The 20,000-nt window shown below is 43.6% G+C and overlaps 1 protein-coding gene across 2 annotated transcripts in view; it reads left to right on the top strand.

The window, feature by feature from the left end:
* The window catches only part of LOC138954646 (uncharacterized), a 19,669-nt gene extending 168 nt beyond the window's left edge, over window positions 1–19,501 (top strand). The window contains exons 1-4 of one of the 2 annotated variants that reach the window (XM_070326438.1): window positions 1–3,410; window positions 9,558–9,627; window positions 18,256–18,390; window positions 18,762–19,501. The exon at window positions 1–3,410 is cut by the window's left edge and continues 168 nt beyond it. In XM_070326438.1, the coding sequence (XP_070182539.1) occupies window positions 9,577–9,627; window positions 18,256–18,390; window positions 18,762–19,403 (828 nt within the window). In that variant the 5' untranslated portion in view covers window positions 1–3,410; window positions 9,558–9,576 and the 3' untranslated portion in view covers window positions 19,404–19,501. Of the gene's footprint in view, window positions 3,411–9,557; window positions 9,628–14,525; window positions 15,058–18,255; window positions 18,391–18,761 lie in introns of those variants that run through there. The other variant, XR_011451922.1, reaches the window with a different exon arrangement.
* Window positions 19,502–20,000: the final 499 nt, after the last annotated feature.

Genomic DNA, 20,000 nt, shown 5'->3' with positions numbered 1-20,000 from the left:
TTGTGTCTATATGTTCTGAGAGTGGTTTTTTTTATGTGATGTTATTTCGTACACGAGGAAAAAGAAAAGAATTCTGTTTGTTGCGTTCAGATAGTAAAGTTTCATTGAATTGAACTGAAAGAAACACTGACTGCAGCTAACGAGTCGTGAGAAAGAAACACTGACTGAAGCTAACGAGTCGTGAGAAAGAAACACTGATTGAAGCTAACGATTTGAGAGAAAGAAACACTGACTGAAGCTAACGAGTCGTGAGAAAAAAAAACCACTGACTGAAGCTAATGATTTGAGAGAAAGAAACACTGACTGAAGCTAACGAGTCGTGAGAAAGAAACACTGACTGAAGCTAATGCTTTGAGAGAAAGAAACACTGACTGAAGCTAACGAGTCGTGAGAAAAAAACACTGACTGAAGCTAACGAGTCGTGAGAAAGAAACACTGACTGAAGCTAACGATTTGAGAGAAAGAAACACTGACTGAAGCTAACGAGTCGTGAGAAAGAAACACTGACTGAAGCTAACGAGTCGTGAGAAAGAAACACTGACTGAAGCTAACGAGTCGTGAGAAAGAAACACTGACTGAAGCTAACGAGTCGTGAGAAAGAAACACTGACTGAAGCTATCGAGTCGTGAGAAAGAAACACTGACTGAAGTTAACGATTTGAGAGAAAGAAACACTGACTGAAGCTAACGAGTTGTGAGAAAAAAAATGACTGCAGCTAACGAGTCGTGAGAAAGAAACACTGACTGAAGCTAACGATTTGAGAGAAAGAAACACTGACTGAAGCTAACGAGTTGTGAGAAAGAAACACTGACTGAAGCTAACGAGTCGTGAGAAAGAAACACTGACTGAAGCTAACGAGTTGTGAGAAAGAAACACTGACTGAAGCTAACGAGTTGTGAGAAAGAAACACTGACTGAAGCTAACGAGCCGTGAGAAAGAAACACTCACTGAAGCTAAAGAGTTGAGAGAAAGAAACACTGACTGAAGCTAACGAGTTGTGAGAAAGAAACACTGACTGAAGCTAACGAGTCGTGAGAAAGAAACACTGACTGAAGCTAACGAGTCGTGAGAAAAAAACACTGACTGAAGTTAACGAGTCGTGAGAAAGGAACACTGACTGAAGTTAACGAATTGTGAGAAAGAAACACTGACTGAAGCTAACGATTTGAGAGAAAGAAACACTGACTGAAGCTAACGATTTGAGAGAAAGAAACACTGACTGAAGCTAACGAGTCGTGAGAAAGAAACACTGACTGAAGCTAACGAGTTGTGAGAAAGAAACACTGACTGAAGCTAACGATTTGAGAGAAAGAAACACTGACTGAAGCTAACGAGTCGTGAGAAAGAAACACTGACTGAAGCTAACGATTTGAGAGAAAGAAACACTAACTGAAGCTAACGAGTCGTGAGAAAGAAACACTGACTGAAGCTAACGAGTCGTGAGAAGGAAACACTGACTGAAGCTAACGAGTCGTGAGAAAGAAACACTGACTGAAGCTAACGAGTCGTGAGAAGGAAATACTGACTGAAGCTAACGAGTCGTGAGAAGGAAACACTGACTGAAGCTAGCGAGTCGTGAGAAAGAAACACTGACTGAAGCTAACGAGTCGTGACAAAGAAACACTGACTGCAGCTAACGAGTCGTGAGAAAGAAACACTGACTGCAGCTAACGAGTCGTGACAAAGAAACACTGACTGCAGCTAACGATTTGTGAGAAAGAAACACTGACTGAAGCTAACGGGTCGTGACAAAGAAACACTGACTGCAGCTAACGAGTCGTGACAAAGAAACACTGACTGCAGCTAACGAGTCGTGAGAAAGAAACACTGACTGCAGCTAACGATTTGTGAGAAAGAAACACTGACTGAAGCTAACGAGTCGTGAGAAAGAAACACTGACTGAAGCTAACGAGTCGTGACAAAGGAACACTGCCTGCAGCTAACTAGTTGTGAGAAAGAAACACTGACTGCAGCTAACGAGTTGAGATAAAGAAACACTGACTGAAGCTGACGAGTTGTGAGAAAGAAACACTGACTGAAGCTAACGATTTGAGAGAAAGAACCACTGACTGAAACTAAAGAGTTCTGAGAAAGAAACACTGACTGAAGCTAACGGCTTGTGCGAAAGAAACACTGACTGAAGCTAACGAGTTGTGAGAAAGAAACACTGACTGAAGCTAACGAGTCGTGAGAAGGAAATACTGACTGAAGCTAACGAGTCGTGAGAAAGAAACACTGACTGCAGCTAACGATTTGTGAGAAAGAAACACTGACTGAAGCTAACAATTTGTGAGAAAGAAACACTGACTGAAGCTAACGGGTCGTGACAAAGAAACACTAACTGCAGCTAACGAGTCGTGACAAAGAAACACTGACTGCAGCTAACGAGTCGTGGGAAGGAAACACTGACTGAAGCTAACGAGTCGTGAGAAAGAAACACTGACTGAAGCTAACGAGTCGTGAGAAGGAAATACTGACTGAAGCTAACGAGTCGTGAGAAGGAAACACTGACTGAAGCTAGCGAGTCGTGCAAAAGAAACACAGACTGAAGCTAACGAGTCGTGAGAAAGAAACACTAACTGCAGCTAACGAGTCGTGAGAAAGAACCACTGACTGAAGCTAACGAGTCGTGACAAAGAAACACTGACTGAAGCTAACGAGTCATGAAAAAGAAACACTGACTGAAGCTAACGGGTCGTGACAAAGAAACACTGACTGCAGCTAACGAGTCGTGACAAAGAAACACTGACTGCAAGCTAACGAGTCGTGAGAAAGAAACACTGACTGCAGCTAACGATTGGTGAGAAAGAAACACTGACTGAAGCTAACGAGTCGTGAGAAAGAAACACTGACTGAAGCTAACGAGTCGTGACAAAGGAACACTGACTGCAGCTAACGAGTTGTGAGAAAGAAACACTGACTGAAGCTAACGAGTCGTGAGAAAGAAACACTGACTGAAGCTAACGAGTCGTGACAAAGGAACACTGCCTGCAGCTAACGAGTTGTGAGAAAGAAACACTGACTGCAGCTAACGAGTTGAGATAAAGAAACACTGACTGAAGCTGACGAGTTGTGAGAAAGAAACACTGACTGAAGCTAACGATTTGAGAGAAAGAACCACTGACTGAAACTAAAGAGTTCTGAGAAAGAAACATTGACTGCAGCTAACGAGTTGAGATAAAGAAACACTGACTGAAGCTGACGAGTTGTGAGAAAGAAACACTGACTGAAGCTAACGATTTGAGAGAAAGAACCACTGACTGAAACTAAAGAGTGCTGAGAAAGAAACACTGACTGAAGCTAACGGCTTATGCGAAAGAAACACTGACTGAAGCTAACGAGTTGTGAGAAAGAAACACTGACTGAAGCTAACGAGACCGGGGGATAACTGTGGATTGCTTTGTTCAGAGGTAAGTCCCTGTAAGTGGATTTTACTCATTTAACCTTCACCGTGTTTTCGAGTACGACCCAGAGCCAAATAAACATCTATGCATCGTTAAATTCTTTGGCATTTTTGCTTACAGACTGGTGTAAATAAACTTAGCAAAGATACCAATATATTTAATGTCATTCAAACTGTCTATGACATTTTAAGGCAGTCTGCTGGATCATCTGGCACACTTTTCGGATCAAAAATGTCCTTAACAGTGTGAACTTATTTACTATCTGGGTTAGTGTAAGTTATTCCGTTGTTCATGTTGTATATTTATTATGTAATTGTTGTTGCTACGTACCAGACCGCATTGATATCCCTTGGACTGGGTGGCCGAGTGGTAACGCACTTGCGCTCGGAAGCGAGAGGTTGCGAGTTCGACCGGCCTGGGTCAGGGCGTTAGCAATTTTCTCCCCCCTTTCCTAACCTAGGTGGTGGGTTCAAGTGCTAGTCTTTCGGATGAGACGAAAAACCGAGGTCCCTTCGTGTACACTACATTGGAATGTGCACGTTAATGATCCCACGATTGACAAAAGGGTCTTTCCTGGCAAAATTGTATAGGCATAGATAAAACAATGTGCACCAAAATACCCGTGTGACTTGGAATAATAGGCCGTGAAAAGTAGGATATGCGCCGAAATGGCTGCGATCTGCTGGCCGATGTGAATGCGTGATGTATTGTGTAAAAAATTCCATCTCACACGGCATACATAGATCCCTGCGCCTTGAGTCCGAGTCTGGAGATACGCGCGCGATATAAGACTTCATAGGTGGCTATATCCACGGGTCCGTGTCTTTAGTCCCCAGCTAGGCTATATCCACGTCACTGACGTCATCGTCGCACGGGAAGCCTCGCGTTGGCACTCTTATCAAGCGCCATTTTGCTTTTACCACAACACAATCAACTCTTTTGACAGCCTGCAAACTAAACTAGAAGCCTTTACAGGAGTGCACTCATGTGCAACTTTCGTAAAGTTCGTCGAGATCGATAGCAGTCATTAGGAAGTATCGCACAAAATATAGATTCCTGTAGCTCAGACGGTAGTGAATAGTCAAACAGTCCATGAGACCTCCAGTTCGAGCCTGGCCCCAGTCTTCTTTTTATTTTTGTTAAAATAAATGTTTAGACTTATTTTTCCCTTTCTTAACTTTCCTTTCTTTTACGTTGCTCTTCTCTTCTTTTCTCCAAAACATTTCGTTGATAAGAGCTGAGATAGCAATAAAAATGCACTCCTGCAATTTTCACCGGCAGGACGGCAGCTGGCTTTGATTACATTGTATCACATAAACTCCCCTCTCCTACCATTCAAAGTGCTGCTGATCGAACTTTGGACCCTGTATTCCACTCATAGAGTCTAACTCGTTATTTAAGAATAAAAGAGAGTTTTTACTTTTAAAATTTGACAGCTGAAGTCAGTGAACTGAAGTGCCCAACCGAAAGCAGCAAAATATAAGGCAAGAGTAGCGTCCCTTGAGTACGATGACGTCAGTGACGTGGATATAGCATCGAGTCTAGAGACACGGACCCGTGGATATAGCCACAGCCGACTTCATATAACATCCCCTGGACAAAGTCATGAAAATTCGCGATGACATTACCAACACAACACAGAATGATTAGCATTTATATGGGGGTGTGAATACTCAATTATTCCCCCCTCTGCTTCTTTACCTCTGTAAACTTGTAGAGCTAGTTATTTTTCGATAATGACCCAGCAACCAAACAAATAACGAGCCAGCAACAGCCTGAATCCTCGATAGTGCAATGGGTTGAGAAGCTGTTCTGTTTCGGTACTACTTTTGCGACTGAAAAGTTCAAAACGCTCTATACGTACGAAATATACATCTCTGGAGCAAACAATACAAACATACCGCATTTAAATTAACAATTACAGGCCTGAACACATGAATCTCCATATAAAATCCATGAGTTCGGTTGTTTTCTGAATATAGATCTGCTGTGCACACACCGTTCATCACAAGCAAATTCCCAAGGCAAGTAACTCATACTCTTGCCGACAAGAGTAGTTCCCCTTCTTTTAACGCAGTTTCTTCGACAACACTGACTGCAATCCGACGGTCAGTTTTCAACAATATTTCATTTTATAAACAGATCACACGCAACCAAATGCACACATCTCATCAATTTAAACAACATAAAGCGGTTTCATACACTATTTTCCACAAAAAACTGAACTTCATACAGTAATTAACGTTGGAACACGGGTGCAAAAGTTCGTCTGCTAGTCCCATTTGACGAAAGAACATTATCTTTAGCGATACTAAATCATAAACAGAACACACAATATCTGCCTTTACCGCCACAGCAGAATAACAGCTTATCTGTGTACTTGATTTTAGTCTAAAACAGGGAAACTGACAAGAAGTGTTAACAGAATGGAATGATTTGCACGGAACTATACAACCGCACATTAATCGATCGCCTGCGCAGGTTGACTGGTTGAGTGATTCGGATTCGATCAAACTTTCGCACAAAAACTCCTGTTTTCTTTGAATAACTGAAGAAAGGGGGAATAAAGAGGTTACACACCTCGTCTCAGTGATTATTAAAAATAATGGTCTCAGTTCGCGGTCATGAAAAAGCTCGCTGAAGCTCGCATTTTTCATGATCCGCTAACTTCGACCATTATTTTTAATAATCACTGAGATTCGGCATGTAACCTCTACGTACCACACGGCACAGAGAACGCATTCACATGTACTCATCGTCAACAATGCAATTTTTTCTTTTTTTTTTAATTTTCTTTTTAAAGATTATTAATCTTTGTACATACTGATTTTAGACCAACAAGCCAGAGTGCACAACCGTTGATTAGGCGTTATATTACCCTGCAAGAAACTCTCACAGAGCTTCAATCTTCATCGTGCCCCCCCTCCCCCTTCCTCCTCACACCCCCACCCACCAATAATCCAACCCACAACTCAGTTTGCAACCCGGATGTCTATAAGTGTGAGACGACGCAATCACACGGTGCACTTATCATGCACGGTACTGAGGCCGCCTCGTAGTGGGGCCATGATTGTTGTCAGCGTTCTGCCCGTGTCACTGCAGAGAGGTCGTGTTGCTTTCCTGTGTCATGTCAAAGTACTGGCCTGGCTTGGAATGAGAAGTGTAATGTCAGCGTTCTGCCCGTGTCTCTGCAGAGAGGTCGTGTTGCTTTCCTGTGTCATATCAAAGTACTGGCCTGGCTTGGAGAAGTGTAATGTCAGCGTTCCGCCCGTGTCTCTACAGAGAGGTCGTGTTGCTTTCCTGTGTCATATCAAAGTACTGGCCTGGCTTGGAGAAGTGTAATGTCAGCGTTCTGCCCGTGTCTCTACAGAGAGGTCGTGTTGCTTTCCTGTGTCATGTCAAAGTACTGGCCTGGCTTGGAGAAGTGTAATGTCAGCGTTCTGCCCGTGTCTCTACAGAGAGGTCGTGTTGCTTTCCTGTGTCATGTCAAAGTACTGGCCTGGCTTGGAGAAGTGTAATGTCAGCGTTCTGCCCGTGTCACTGCAGAGAGGTCGTGTTGCTTTCCTGTGTCATGTCAAAGTACTGGCCTGGCTTGGAGAAGTGTAATGTCAGCGTTCTGCCCGTGTCTCTACAGAGAGGTTGTGTTGCTTGCATACATGTGTCATATCAAAGTACTGGCCTGGCTTGGAGAAGTGTAATGTCAGCGTTCTGCCCGTGTCACTGCAGAGAGGTCGTGTTGCTTTCCTGTGTCATGTCAAAGTACTGGCCTGGCTTGGAGAAGTGTCTCTACAGACAGGTCGTGTTGCTTTCCTGTGTCATATCAAAGTACTGGCCTGGCTTGGAGAAGTGTAATGTCAGCGTTCTGCCCGTGTCACTACAGAGAGTTCGTGTTGCTTTCCTGTGTCATATCAAAGTACTGGCCTGGTTTGGAGAAGTGTAATGTCAGCGTTCTGCCCGTGTCACTGCAGAGAGTTCGTGTTGCTTTCCTGTGTCATATCAAAGTACTGGCCTGGTTTGGAGAAGTGTAATGTCAGCGTTCTGCCCGTTTCACTGCAGAGAGGTCGTGTTCCTTTCCTGTGTCATATCAAAGTACTGGCCTGGTTTGGAGAAGTGTAATGTCAGCGTTCTGCCCGTGTCAGAGAGGTCGTGTTGCTTTCCTGTGTCATATCAAAGTACTGGCCTGGTTTGGAGAAGTGTAATGTCAGCGTTCTGCCTGTGTCTCTACACAGATGTCGTTTGCTTTCCTGTGTCATGTCAAAGTACTGGCCTGGCTTGGAGAAGTGTAATGTCAGCGTTCTGCCCGTGTCACTACAGAGAGGTCGTGTTGCTTTCCTGTGTCATATCAAAGTACTGGCCTGGCTTGGAGAAGTGTAATGTCAGCTTTCTGCCCGTGTCACTGCACAGAGGTCGTGTCGCTTTCCTGTGTCATGTCAAAGTACTGGCCTGGTTTGGAGAAGTGTAATGTCAGCGTTCTGCCCGTGTCACTGCAGAGAGGTCGTGTTGCTTTCCTGTGTCATATCAAAGTACTGGCCTGGCTTGGAGAAGTGTAATGTCAGCGTTCTGCCCGTGTCTCTGCAGAGAGGTCGTGTTGCTTTCCTGTGTCATGTCAAAGTACTGGCCTGGCTTGGAGAAGTGTAATGTCAGCGTTCTGCCCGTGTCACTGCAGAGAGGTCGTGTTGCTTTCCTGTGTCATGTCAAAGTACTGGCCTGGCTTGGAGAAGTGTCTCTACAGAGAGGTCGTGTTGCTTTCCTGTGTCATATCAAAGTACTGGCCTGGCTTGGAGAAGTGTAATGTCAGCGTTCTGCCCGTGTCACTGCAGAAAGTTCGTGTTGCTTTCCTGTGTCATATCAAAGTACTGGCCTGGTTTGGAGAAGTGTAATGTCAGCGTTCTGCCCGTTTCACTGCAGAGAGGTCGTGTTCCTTTCCTGTGTCATGTCAAAGTACTGGCCTGGTTTGGAGAAGTGTAATGTCAGCGTTCTGCCCGTGTCACTACAGAGAGGTCGTGTTGCTTTCCTGTGTCATGTCAAAGTACTGGCCTGGTTTGGAGAAGTGTAATGTCAGCGTTCTGCCCGTGTCAGAGAGGTCGTGTTGCTTTCCTGTGTCATATCAAAGTACTGGCCTGGTTTGGAGAAGTGTAATGTCAGCGTTCTGCCCGTGTCAGAGAGCTCGTGTTGCTTTCCTGTGTCATATCAAAGTACTGGCCTGGTTTGGAGAAGTGTAATGTCAGCGTTCTGCCCGTGTCTCTACAGAGAGGTCGTTTGCTTTCCTGTGTCATGTCAAAGTACTGGCCTGGCTTGGAGAAGTGTAATGTCAGCGTTCTGCCCGTGTCACTACAGAGAGGTCGTGTTGCTTTCCTGTGTCATATCAAAGTACTGGCCTGGCTTGGAGAAGTGTAATGTCAGCGTTCTGCCCGTGTCACTGCAGAGAGGTCGTGTTGCTTTCCTGTGTCATGTCAAAGTACTGGCCTGGCTTGAAGAAGTGTAATGTCAGTGTGTTTTGTAAATAACATCAGACAATGAACAGAAAAGAGCTTATATTCTCCACACAAATAACATCAGACAATGAACAGAAAAGAGCATACATTCTCCACACAAATAACATCCGCCAATGAACAGAAAAGAGCTTACATTCTCCACACAAATAACATCCGCCAATGAACAGAAAAGAGCTTACACTCTCCACACAAATAACATCAGACAATGAACAGAAAAGAGCTTACATTCTCCACACAAATAACATCAGACAATGAACAAAAAAGAGCTTACATTCTCCACACAAATAACATCAGACAATGAACAAAAAAAGAGCTGACATTCTCCACACAAATAACATCAGACAATGAACAGAAAAGAGCTTACATTCTCCACACAAATAACATCAGACAATGAACAGAAAAGAGCTTACATTCTCCACACAAATAACATCAGACAATGAACAGAAAAGAGCTTACATTCTCCACACAAAAAAGGCTCTGGAGAGGGAAGGAACAACAACAACAACAAAGTATTGTGACACGTTTTGTTCCCCAACTGAACAATTCCTTCCCGTCATTTCATTCAAACGTGTTCTGCCTGAATTTTGGTCGATTTTTAAAAAAGTGGTATTCTTCGTTTTTGTCATATTCATTTTGTAACGTGGTGTTGATGTTTCAGGTGAGACAGGACGAGCACAATGGGGAACAAGCTGGGACGTAGCAGGGCCATTCCGAAGACATCTCGTCAGGTAGGCCGCTAGCTGTCACTGTCTTGTATTGTCCATTGTGTTTCCTTTTGTTTTGTTTTGTCGATCGTGGTGTCTTTTGCATACTGATTTGTTGTGCATAGCAATGTATTGTACTGTCCAAATCATATCGTACTGTCCAAATTATATTGTACTGTCCAAATTATATTGTACGGTTGATTATTTTTTTTTGGATATTGTATTGTCCATTTTTTGTATTGCCCATTGCATTGTGTTGTCCATTGCATTGTATTACACATAGTGTTATATTATTAATAGCATTGTATTTTCCATAGAATTGTATTGTCCATAACTGTCATTGTATTGTCCATAACATTGTGTTGTCTATAGCATTGTATTGTCCATAACATTCTGTTGTCCATAGCATTGTATTGTCCATAGCATTGTATTGTCCATAACATTCTGTTGTCCATAGCATTGTATTGTCCATAGCATTGTATTGTCCATAACATTCTGTTGTCCATAGCATTGTATTGTCCATAGCATTGTGTTGTCCATTATAAGATGTTCGGTGGCTTGTTGGCAGACCAGCTTTTGTGTTGTCCGAGGGGAACATATCGTCTTTTGTTTCATCTGTATCGACTAAGGCCGAACGCCGCGGTTGACAAAACTGTCTGTCCGCAGTTGATGATAATGCAACAACAGGCGATCATTATGCTCCACGAGGACCAACGCAAAAATTCAAATGATACTGATGAATGCAATGCAATTTGGACGTATGTGTTGTAGTGTATGATATATAGATAGACTTGACTGATCAGTTTTATTATATAGGTTCCTGTGTCATTATTGCATAATTTCGTACAGCTTATTTCAATAAGGCTCCAGTTCTTACCACAACTAGGCACCCGTTTCTTTCGCTCTCTCTGTTCAACAAAACAGAAACTGCTTGTGTCAGCATAATATGTTTTGACTTTCTGAGGTCTCTCGGTTGTAGAAATGACTATGAGGCCGGTCTGTTTGCTGTGTGAGTACACTGAACAATGTAGACATAGGGCACGTACATTCTCACGACAACAGAGGACACTGAACAGTGTAGACATACATCACGTACATTCTCACGACAACAGAGGACACTGAACAGTGTAGACATACATCACGTACATTCTCACGACAACAGGGGACACTGAACAGTGTAGACATATATCATGTACATTCTCACAAACAACAGGGGACACTGAACAGTGTAGACATACAGCACGTACATTCTCACGACAACAGGGGACACTGAACAGTGTAGACATACAGCACGTACATTCTCACGACAACAGAGGACACTGAACAGTGTAGACATACAGCACGTACATTCTCACGACAACAGAGGACACTGAACAGTGTAGACATACATCACGTACATTCTCACGACAACAGAGGACACTGAACAGTGTAGACATACAACACGTACATTCTCACGACAACAGGGGACACTGAACAGTGTAGACATACATCACGTACATTCTCACGACAACAGGGGATACTGAACAGTGACCGGCACGGTTGGCCTAGTGCTAAGGCGACCGCCGCTTGATCGGCAGGTCGTGGGTTCGAACCCCGGCCGGGTCATACCTACCTAAGACTTTAAAATTGGCAATCTAGTGGCTGCTCCGCCTGGCGTCTGGCATTATGGGGTTAGTGTTAGGACTGGTTGGTCCGGTGTCAGAATAATGTGACTGGGTGAGACATATGAAGCCTGTGCTGCGACTTCTGTCTTGTGTGTGGCGCACGTTATATGTCAAAGCAGCACCGCCCTGTCTGATATGGCCCTTCGTGGTCGGCTGGGCGTTAAGCAAACAAACACACAAACTGAACAGTGTAGACATACAACACGTACATTGTTACGACAACAGAGGACACTGAACAGTGTAGACATACAGCACGTACATTCTCACGACAACAGGGGACACTGAACAGTGTAGACATACAGCACGTACATTCTTACGACAACAGGGGACACTGAACAGTGTAGGCATACAGCACGTACATTCTCACGACAACAGAGGACACTGAACAGTGTAGACATACAACACGTACATTCTTACGACAATAGAGGACACTGAACAGTGTAGACATACAGCACGTACATTCTCACGACAACAGGGGACACTGAACAGTGTAGGCATACATCACGTACATTCTCACGACAACAGGGGACACTGAACAGTGTAGACATACAGCACGTACATTCTCACGACAACAGGGGACACTGAACAGTGTGAAAATACATCACGTACATTCTCACGACAACAGAGGACAATGAACAGTGTAGACATACAACACGTACATTCTCACGACAACAGGGGACACTGAACAGTGTAGACATATAGCTCGTACATTCTCACGACAACAGAGGACACTGAACAGTGTAGACATACAGCACGTACATTCTCACGACAACAGGGGACACTGAACAGTGTAGACATATAGCTCGTACATTCTCACGACAACAGGGGACACTGAACGGTGTAAACATACATCACGTACATTCTCACGACAACAGGAGACACTGAACGGTGTAGACATACATCACGTACATTCTCACGACAACAGGGGACACTGAACAGTGTAGACATACATCACGTACATTCTCACGACAACAGAGGACACTGAACAGTGTAGACATACATCACGTACATTCTCACGACAACAGAGGACACTGAACAGTGTAGACATACAGCACGTACATTCTCACGACAACAGGGGACACTGAACAGTGTAGACATACATCACGTACATTCTCACGACAACAGGGGACACTGAACAGTGTAGACATACAGCACGTACATTCTCACGACAACAGAGGACACTGAACAGTGTAGACATACATCACGTACATTCTCACGACAACAGAGGACACTGAACAGTGTAGACATACAGCACGTACATTCTCACGACAACAGAGGACACTGAACAGTGTAGACATACAGCACGTACATTCTCACGACAACAGAGGACACTGAACAGTGTAGACATACAGCACGTACATTCTCACGACAACAGGGGACACTGAACAGTGTAGACATACAGCACGTACATTCTCACGACAACAGAGGACACTGAACAGTGTAGACATACAGCACGTACATTCTCACGACAACAGGGGACACTGAACAGTGTAGACATACAGCACGTACATTCTCAGTCACGACAACAGGGGACACTGAACAGTGTAGACATACATCACGTACATTCTCACGACAACAGGGGACACTGAACAGTGTAGACATACATCACGTACATTCTCACGACAACAGAGGACACTGAACAGTGTAGACATACAGCACGTACATTCTCACGACAACAGGGGACACTGAACAGTGTAGACATACAGCACGTACATTCTCACGACAACAGAGGACACTGAACAGTGTAGACATACATCACGTACATTCTCACGACAACAGGGGACACTGAACAGTGTAGACATACATCACGTACATTCTCACGACAACAGAGGACACTGAACAGTGTAGACAAACAGCACGTACAATCTCACGACAACAGAGGACACTGAACAGTGTAGACATACAGCACGTACATTCTCACGACAACAGGGGACACTGAACAGTGTAGACATACAGCACGTACATTCTCACGACAACAGGGGACACAGAACAGTGTAGACAAACAGCACGTACATTCTCACGACAACAGAGGACACTGAACAGTGTAGACATACAGCACGTACATTCTCACGACAACAGAGGACACTGAACAGTGTAGACATACATCACGTACATTCTCACGACAACAGGGGACACTGAACAGTGTAGACATACATCACGTACATTCTCACGACAACAGGGGACACTGAACAGTGTAGGCATACAGCACGTACATTCTCACGACAACAGAGGACACTGAACAGTGTAGACATACAGCACGTACATTCTCACGACAACAGAGGACACTGAACAGTGTAGACATACAGCACGTACATTCTCACGACAACAGAGGACACTGAACAGTGTAGACATACAGCACGTACATTCTCACGACAACAGGGGACACTGAACAGTGTAGACATACATCATGTACATTCTCACGACAACAGGGGACACTGAACAGTGTAGACATACAACATGTACATTCTCACGACAACAGGGGACACTGAACAGTGTTGACATACAGCACGTACATTCTCACGACAACAGGGGACACTGAACAGTGTAGACATACAGCACGTACATTCTCACAACAACAGGGGACACTGAACAGTGTAGACATACATCACGTACATTCTCACGACAGCAGGGGACACTGAACAGTGAGTGTAGACATACATCACGTACATTCTCACGACAACAGAGGACACTGAACAGTGTAGAAATACAGCACGTACATTCTCACGACAACAGAGGACACTGAACAGTGTAGACATACAGCACGTACATTCTCACGACAACAGGGGACACTGAACAGTGTAGACATACAGCACGTACATTCTCACGACAACAGAGGACACTGAACAGTGTAGACATACAGCACGTACATTCTCACGACAACAGAGGACACTGAACAGTGTAGACATACATCACGTACATTCTCACGACAACAGAGGACACTGAACAGTGTAGACATACATCACGTACATTCTCACGACAACAGAGGACACTGGATAATGTAGACATAGATCACGTACATTCTCACGACAACAGGGGACACTGAACAGTGTAGACATACATCACGTACATTCTCACGACAACAGAGGACACTGAACAGTGTAGAAATACAGCACGTACATTCTCACGACAACAGTGGGCACTGATTAGTGTTGACATACATCAGGTTCATTCTCACAACAACAGGGGACACTGAACAGTGTAGACATACAGCACGTACATTCTCACGACAACAGGGGACACTCGCATTGTACGTTGCAGGCGTGCTGCCAGTGCAGCAGGGAATCACGGTGCATCAGGCAAGGGGTGTGTGACTGCCGTGCGAACTGTACCCGCTGTACCAAGTGTGCTTCTCAGGGCTGTACGAATCGCGCCGTTGATCTGGTACGTCTTGGGTAGCCTAACAACTCATTAAACTAAAAAAAATAACATTCACATACTTCAAATAATACTTTGTCACTAATTCCTTTCTAAATTTACTTAGACACAACATTCCTGAGAATTCTAAAACACTGATTCCTGACTTCCTGACAATTAAAGGGAAAGTAATCCTGACCTTCCATTTGTCAAGAACAAGCACAGTTCCTTCCCTTACACTAAATAGACAAATCAGTAAGCCCCTTAAAAGTACTTTGTAAAATAGTAAAGAAAGGTAAAGAATGAATACTTACACAGGTTTACATGTTTAAAGGAGATTAAGACTTTTAACAAGATTTGACAAAAGAAGTGTTACAAGACATGCGGTTTTTAGAATCGTCTACAATGTTATCGTGATTGCCACAGGTTGTAGGCACATTAAGGGGAGGTGGGCCAGTGCACTACCTTTTTTTTAATTTTCAATGTTAAATTGTGTCTGAATGTTATTTTATGAAAGAAATGAACAAATGATGACAAAGAATAGTCACTTTTTGTATTTTCGGTTGCTGGTTTTTGTTTTACGCGACAAAAACAGTCAAAATACAGACAAAAGTGGAGTACAGGAGATACACGGATTTTCATCAGATGTGATTGTCACACTTCTAATTATTGTTTTATTTTATCCTTCTGGGTATGCTCTAGGGGATTACGAAGCAGATCTTGTTTATTATATTTATATTTGGAGTTAGGAACACTTCTTTGTTACAACTGTCAAACTTTAGGGTAACGCTTGCAAAATTATTTTTTGAAATAATCTGGATATGACTATAATAAAATTTCAGCAAAATCCCTTCGTAATCCCCCAGAATGTTATATTCTGCACAAACTACAAAAGAAAATATTGCTCTAGCTAAATTACAGCCAGATAAATCGCGTAACCCAAGACGTAACCGTAGGCAAAATGGCTGAACTGAGAAAAACGACATTGAAGATTGAACACCACAGAAACACTATTGAAACAGACATACAAGGACAAAACTGTGTTATGAATGAACAGCTTAGTTTATTTAAATTGCAAACTACTTAGCCTTTAGCACGCCAGCAGAGAATTTATGCGTCCATCCCTTCTTTCCCTCTGTCAACCAGCATGGGGATACTGCCCCAGCGCTAAACGTGTATCAATGACCCGATTCTCGTTTGTATTTGCATGCGAGAATAACGGTATTTTTAACGGTAACTTACTTGAGCCAGAACGAGACTTATTTCCTTCCGTTATCTCGTCGATTTGTTGGTTTCCTCGAAGTTTTCTGCTTTTGTTTTTACATCGATACAGTACTTTGGTGCTTCGACAAGCAAGATGGAGGATGATGAGTTTGAAACTTTCGTTTGAGTTGTTTTTTGACAACAAATCGTACGTGGAATCTGAACGATTTACTGAGGAAGCTCTTCGCAATGAACTGTGTATCGCGGTGAAGAAAATGACACAGTTCGTCAAGACAGTGACGGAATTTACGAAAGCGCAGATTGATACAAACAGTTGCTGATCCAGTTTCGTTCGGGAAATGGCAGGCCCAGCAAACATTACCGATAATCTGACTGATGTTGGATACTTTCTCCTGTTTTTGTTTTTTTGCGTAGCAAATGCTCAACTTGCTTGTCGAGGAGATACTGCACAGAAACTGACTCAAATTCAGCGCAAAGCAAGCCAGTGCCGAGACGTAAAAAGTCTGCTGCATGGCGTGTTCGGAAATGGCGACCTGTGGATCTGCGTGGAGATCAAAGCTTTCCTCTGTATCGGAAACACCGACAGAATCCAAACTTTGGCCTAGTGCCAGCGGAACTACTTGTTGTTGCTAACCGAACTAATAAAGACGTTGTCCTCTTTCTTATTTCGAGCCATTGTTATCGTATCAAAGGTTGTTTCTCAAGGAAAAATTCGCTTTCGGTTGTCACCGATCGTTTGATGTGCAACCAGGATGTTGTAAAACCGAGTGAACTTCGGGTGTTCCCGTCATGGCCGAGAGTCTCTTCGGTAGTTTCCGTATGCAAAATTCGTAAGCTGAGCATGCGCACTCACAAAGTAAACTGGTTCCCGATTTCGGTTTATGACACGAACCAATGGATGTCGAGTACCTTCCAAATAAGGACATTTCCGTTCGATTACGATTGCTGCCTTTGCAACGGACAAGTGGCTGAGTGAATGGAACATTCATCAAAACACTGATGTCATGTTATAGGTCAAGAGCTGCTGCGCAGTTTCGTATGTCGTGAATGCACTGTTTTGCTGAGGACAAAGCCGTAACTAGCCTTTGAAATGAGACATTTTTTGGCGGGGGAATATCGACTACAGAAGACAATCAATGCCACACATGTTCACATTTTGTCTTTATTGACAGATAAATAGGACACTTTTGACAAAAACACCGACACACATGGATGATAGGTATGTTATGGAAACATAATCTGCTAAAATACCTAAAACAGTGTTTTGAACGATTTGGTCAATTTTGCACTGGCCCACCTGCCCTTAAACAACAAACAATAACCAGCCAACCGACCCATCTCTGTCTGTCTGTCTCTGTCTGTCTATCTCTGTCTGTCTGTCTCTGTCTGTCTATCTCTGTCTGTCTGTCTGTCGTCTGTTTATCTCTGTCTGTCTGTCTCTGTCTGTCTATCTCTGTCTGTCTGTCTGTCTCGGTTTATCTCTGTCTGTCTATCTCTGTCTCTCCTGCCCCTCAGCTCCTACACGGCCAATCGTATCTGTCATTTGTTGGGGGTCGTATACATGCATTGTCCGTGTCAGTGTCGATCAATGCAAGTAGACTGAACATTCCTCATGGATGACGATCGCAACAGCCAAGTTGATGGTTGAGTGTTTGGAACCCCGCCATCTGCTTGATAAAGAGAAGAGATGTTCCGATCTCCCGGGTCACTTTATTTGCATACCTGTTTGCCCCCCCCTCCCATTGTGTGGTACAAAACCAGGTAAAAATGGTAAAGATCCTGAAATCCATGTCAGTGAATTATAGAAACATGAAAATACCAAGCATGCATCCCACGACACAGAGTAGAGTATAAGTATATGGCCGACGGAACATACGGCCAAGCACATACAATCCTCTTCGTGCAAAACCATGAGTGTACATGGGCGTTTTGGCCCACATACGCACAGGAAAATAAAATAATGTTTGAAATTTTTTTCTGAGTACCATGTGAGGAAACACGTTCACATACTATTGCATGACAATAAGGTGAGTCACACTATCTAAAACAACGCTATGACAGAAGTGACGGTCATTTCATGCACACAACTCATAATTATGAACATCGCTGTGACAGAAGTGACGGTCATATTATGCACACAACTCATAATTATAAACATCGCTATGACAGAAGTGACGGTCATATCATGCAAACCACACATATGAACGTCGCTATGACAGAAGTGACTGTAATACCATGCATAGTACATAATAATATGAACAGTGCTATGACAGAAATGACAGTAATATCGTGATCATTACATAGGCTATATATATGAACAGTGCTATGACAGAAGTGACGGTAACATCATGCACATCACAAATATGAACAGCGCTATGACAGAAATGACGGTAATATGCACATCACACAGGGACCAGCAGTGGAATGTGCTCCGCCGTGCAGTACCTCTGGGTCACCGGGGAACCAGGCTGCCTCTCCTGCCCCGCCCTTGATGGCAAGATCACAGGAATCAGAGGACCAAGTGTTAAGGTTGTCAGACCATGAGGTAAATTCATCTCAGAAAAAAAACCACCCACCGAAACCTCATATTTTAAGACTTGAAGTTATGTTTAAAATGAATAAGGTGCATTATCATTAGTTTTACTCTTTTTGTGTTGTTGTTGTTGTTGTTGTTGTTGTTGTTGTTGTTGTTGTTGTTGTTGTTTTCCTTGTTTTTGTTTTTCATTTTGAATTTACACCATAGAACAACTGTTTTTAAACAATTATCTGCTGTGTTCTAGGCAAATATTGTGTGAACCACCAACGAGACATAAGTCCCTATTTGGTGTCCGTATTTTCACCGTCTTCATAGTTGACGTAGGTTGTGAATGGTACTAGAAGTGAGCAGACAGTACAGCATCATGTCTTTGATTCCAGAGAGAGTTTCTCAACGCCTGGTTCCCTCACCTTGAGAGCGAATCATACATAATCCCCCCGGCTCACATGGACACTGTGCAAGAGAGAATGGCATATATCGGAGAAGGTGAGCGAATCCAGGTACTGAAAACACAGCAACAAATAGACATAGATGAGAGTAGAGAGGTCAGGGACACTGTCCGCATAGACAGAGTGCTGAAAAATGTCCACCACTGCATGAATCAGATAAAGAACAAAGCCGCAAGGGAAAAACAAATTATGGTAATTCTGACCCAAGCTAAATTTGGTGTATATGGTGCTGATACCCAAAGCATCTATACTGGTGCAGCCGCCAGGAACACGAACAGCGTCAAAGCAGAGCCGTTGAACCTGAAGGAGGACTTTGTTGACCTGCTCGTCATACATCGCGAGCGTGGGATAATGATGGCGGCAATCATACCTCAGACAGAAGACGACCCCCTTGCAGTTCAAGAAGAACTAAAGAAGGCCGCTGCCTACCTGAAGCAAGCCAGAGATGTTGTGAGGCGCTCTGTTCTGGGTGACCTGGTAACACAGCCAGCCCTCCACCAGGCCATTGTCCTGCCCGACACAACGAGACGCTGTCTGGAGGAGGTGCTGCTAAACATGAGCGATGTAAGTTAACTCTTGACCTACACTCGCTCACACACGCAAAAACAGACGAACGCAGGAGAGAAGGAGAGAGAGAGAGAGAGAGAGAGAGAGAGAGAGAGAGAGAGAGAGAGAGAGAGAGAGAGAGAGAGAGAGAGACAGAGGGAGAGAGAGAGAGAGAGACAGAGAGACAGAGAGAGAGAGAGAGAAAGAGAGAGAGAGAGCTTTGTTCACCAACGTAAAGTAAGGGCCAGTTCATAGCGCTATGCTCTTAGTCCACACACTGTATGCAGTATCCGTCCGTATGTCCGAACAAAAAACTTAACGTAAAGATTATCTCGGATGATTTCGAAGCTCGACCTAAAAACATTTGCAGACTTCTGGTATTTGATAATCTTCCGATTTGACCCCGATTTGATTGACCTTCGTCAAATGTTGGGGTCACAGCGGGGTCATGCTCATCAACTTTTTAAGTTTAGTTTCTTTCAGATATTTGGGTAACAAATCCTCCATATTTCACACAATCATGTTATTAATCAGCAGACATGACCAAAATGTAGCTTGTTTCGTAAATGTTGACAGTAATAGCATGGACATGTTTGCTGGACAAGATGATCACCACTGAACATA

The sequence above is a fragment of the Littorina saxatilis genome, unplaced genomic scaffold, assembly GCF_037325665.1.
Source record: "Littorina saxatilis isolate snail1 unplaced genomic scaffold, US_GU_Lsax_2.0 scaffold_1040, whole genome shotgun sequence".
Classification (NCBI taxonomy): domain Eukaryota; kingdom Metazoa; phylum Mollusca; class Gastropoda; order Littorinimorpha; family Littorinidae; genus Littorina; species Littorina saxatilis.
This window is presented reverse-complemented; position numbering and strand designations above follow the sequence as displayed.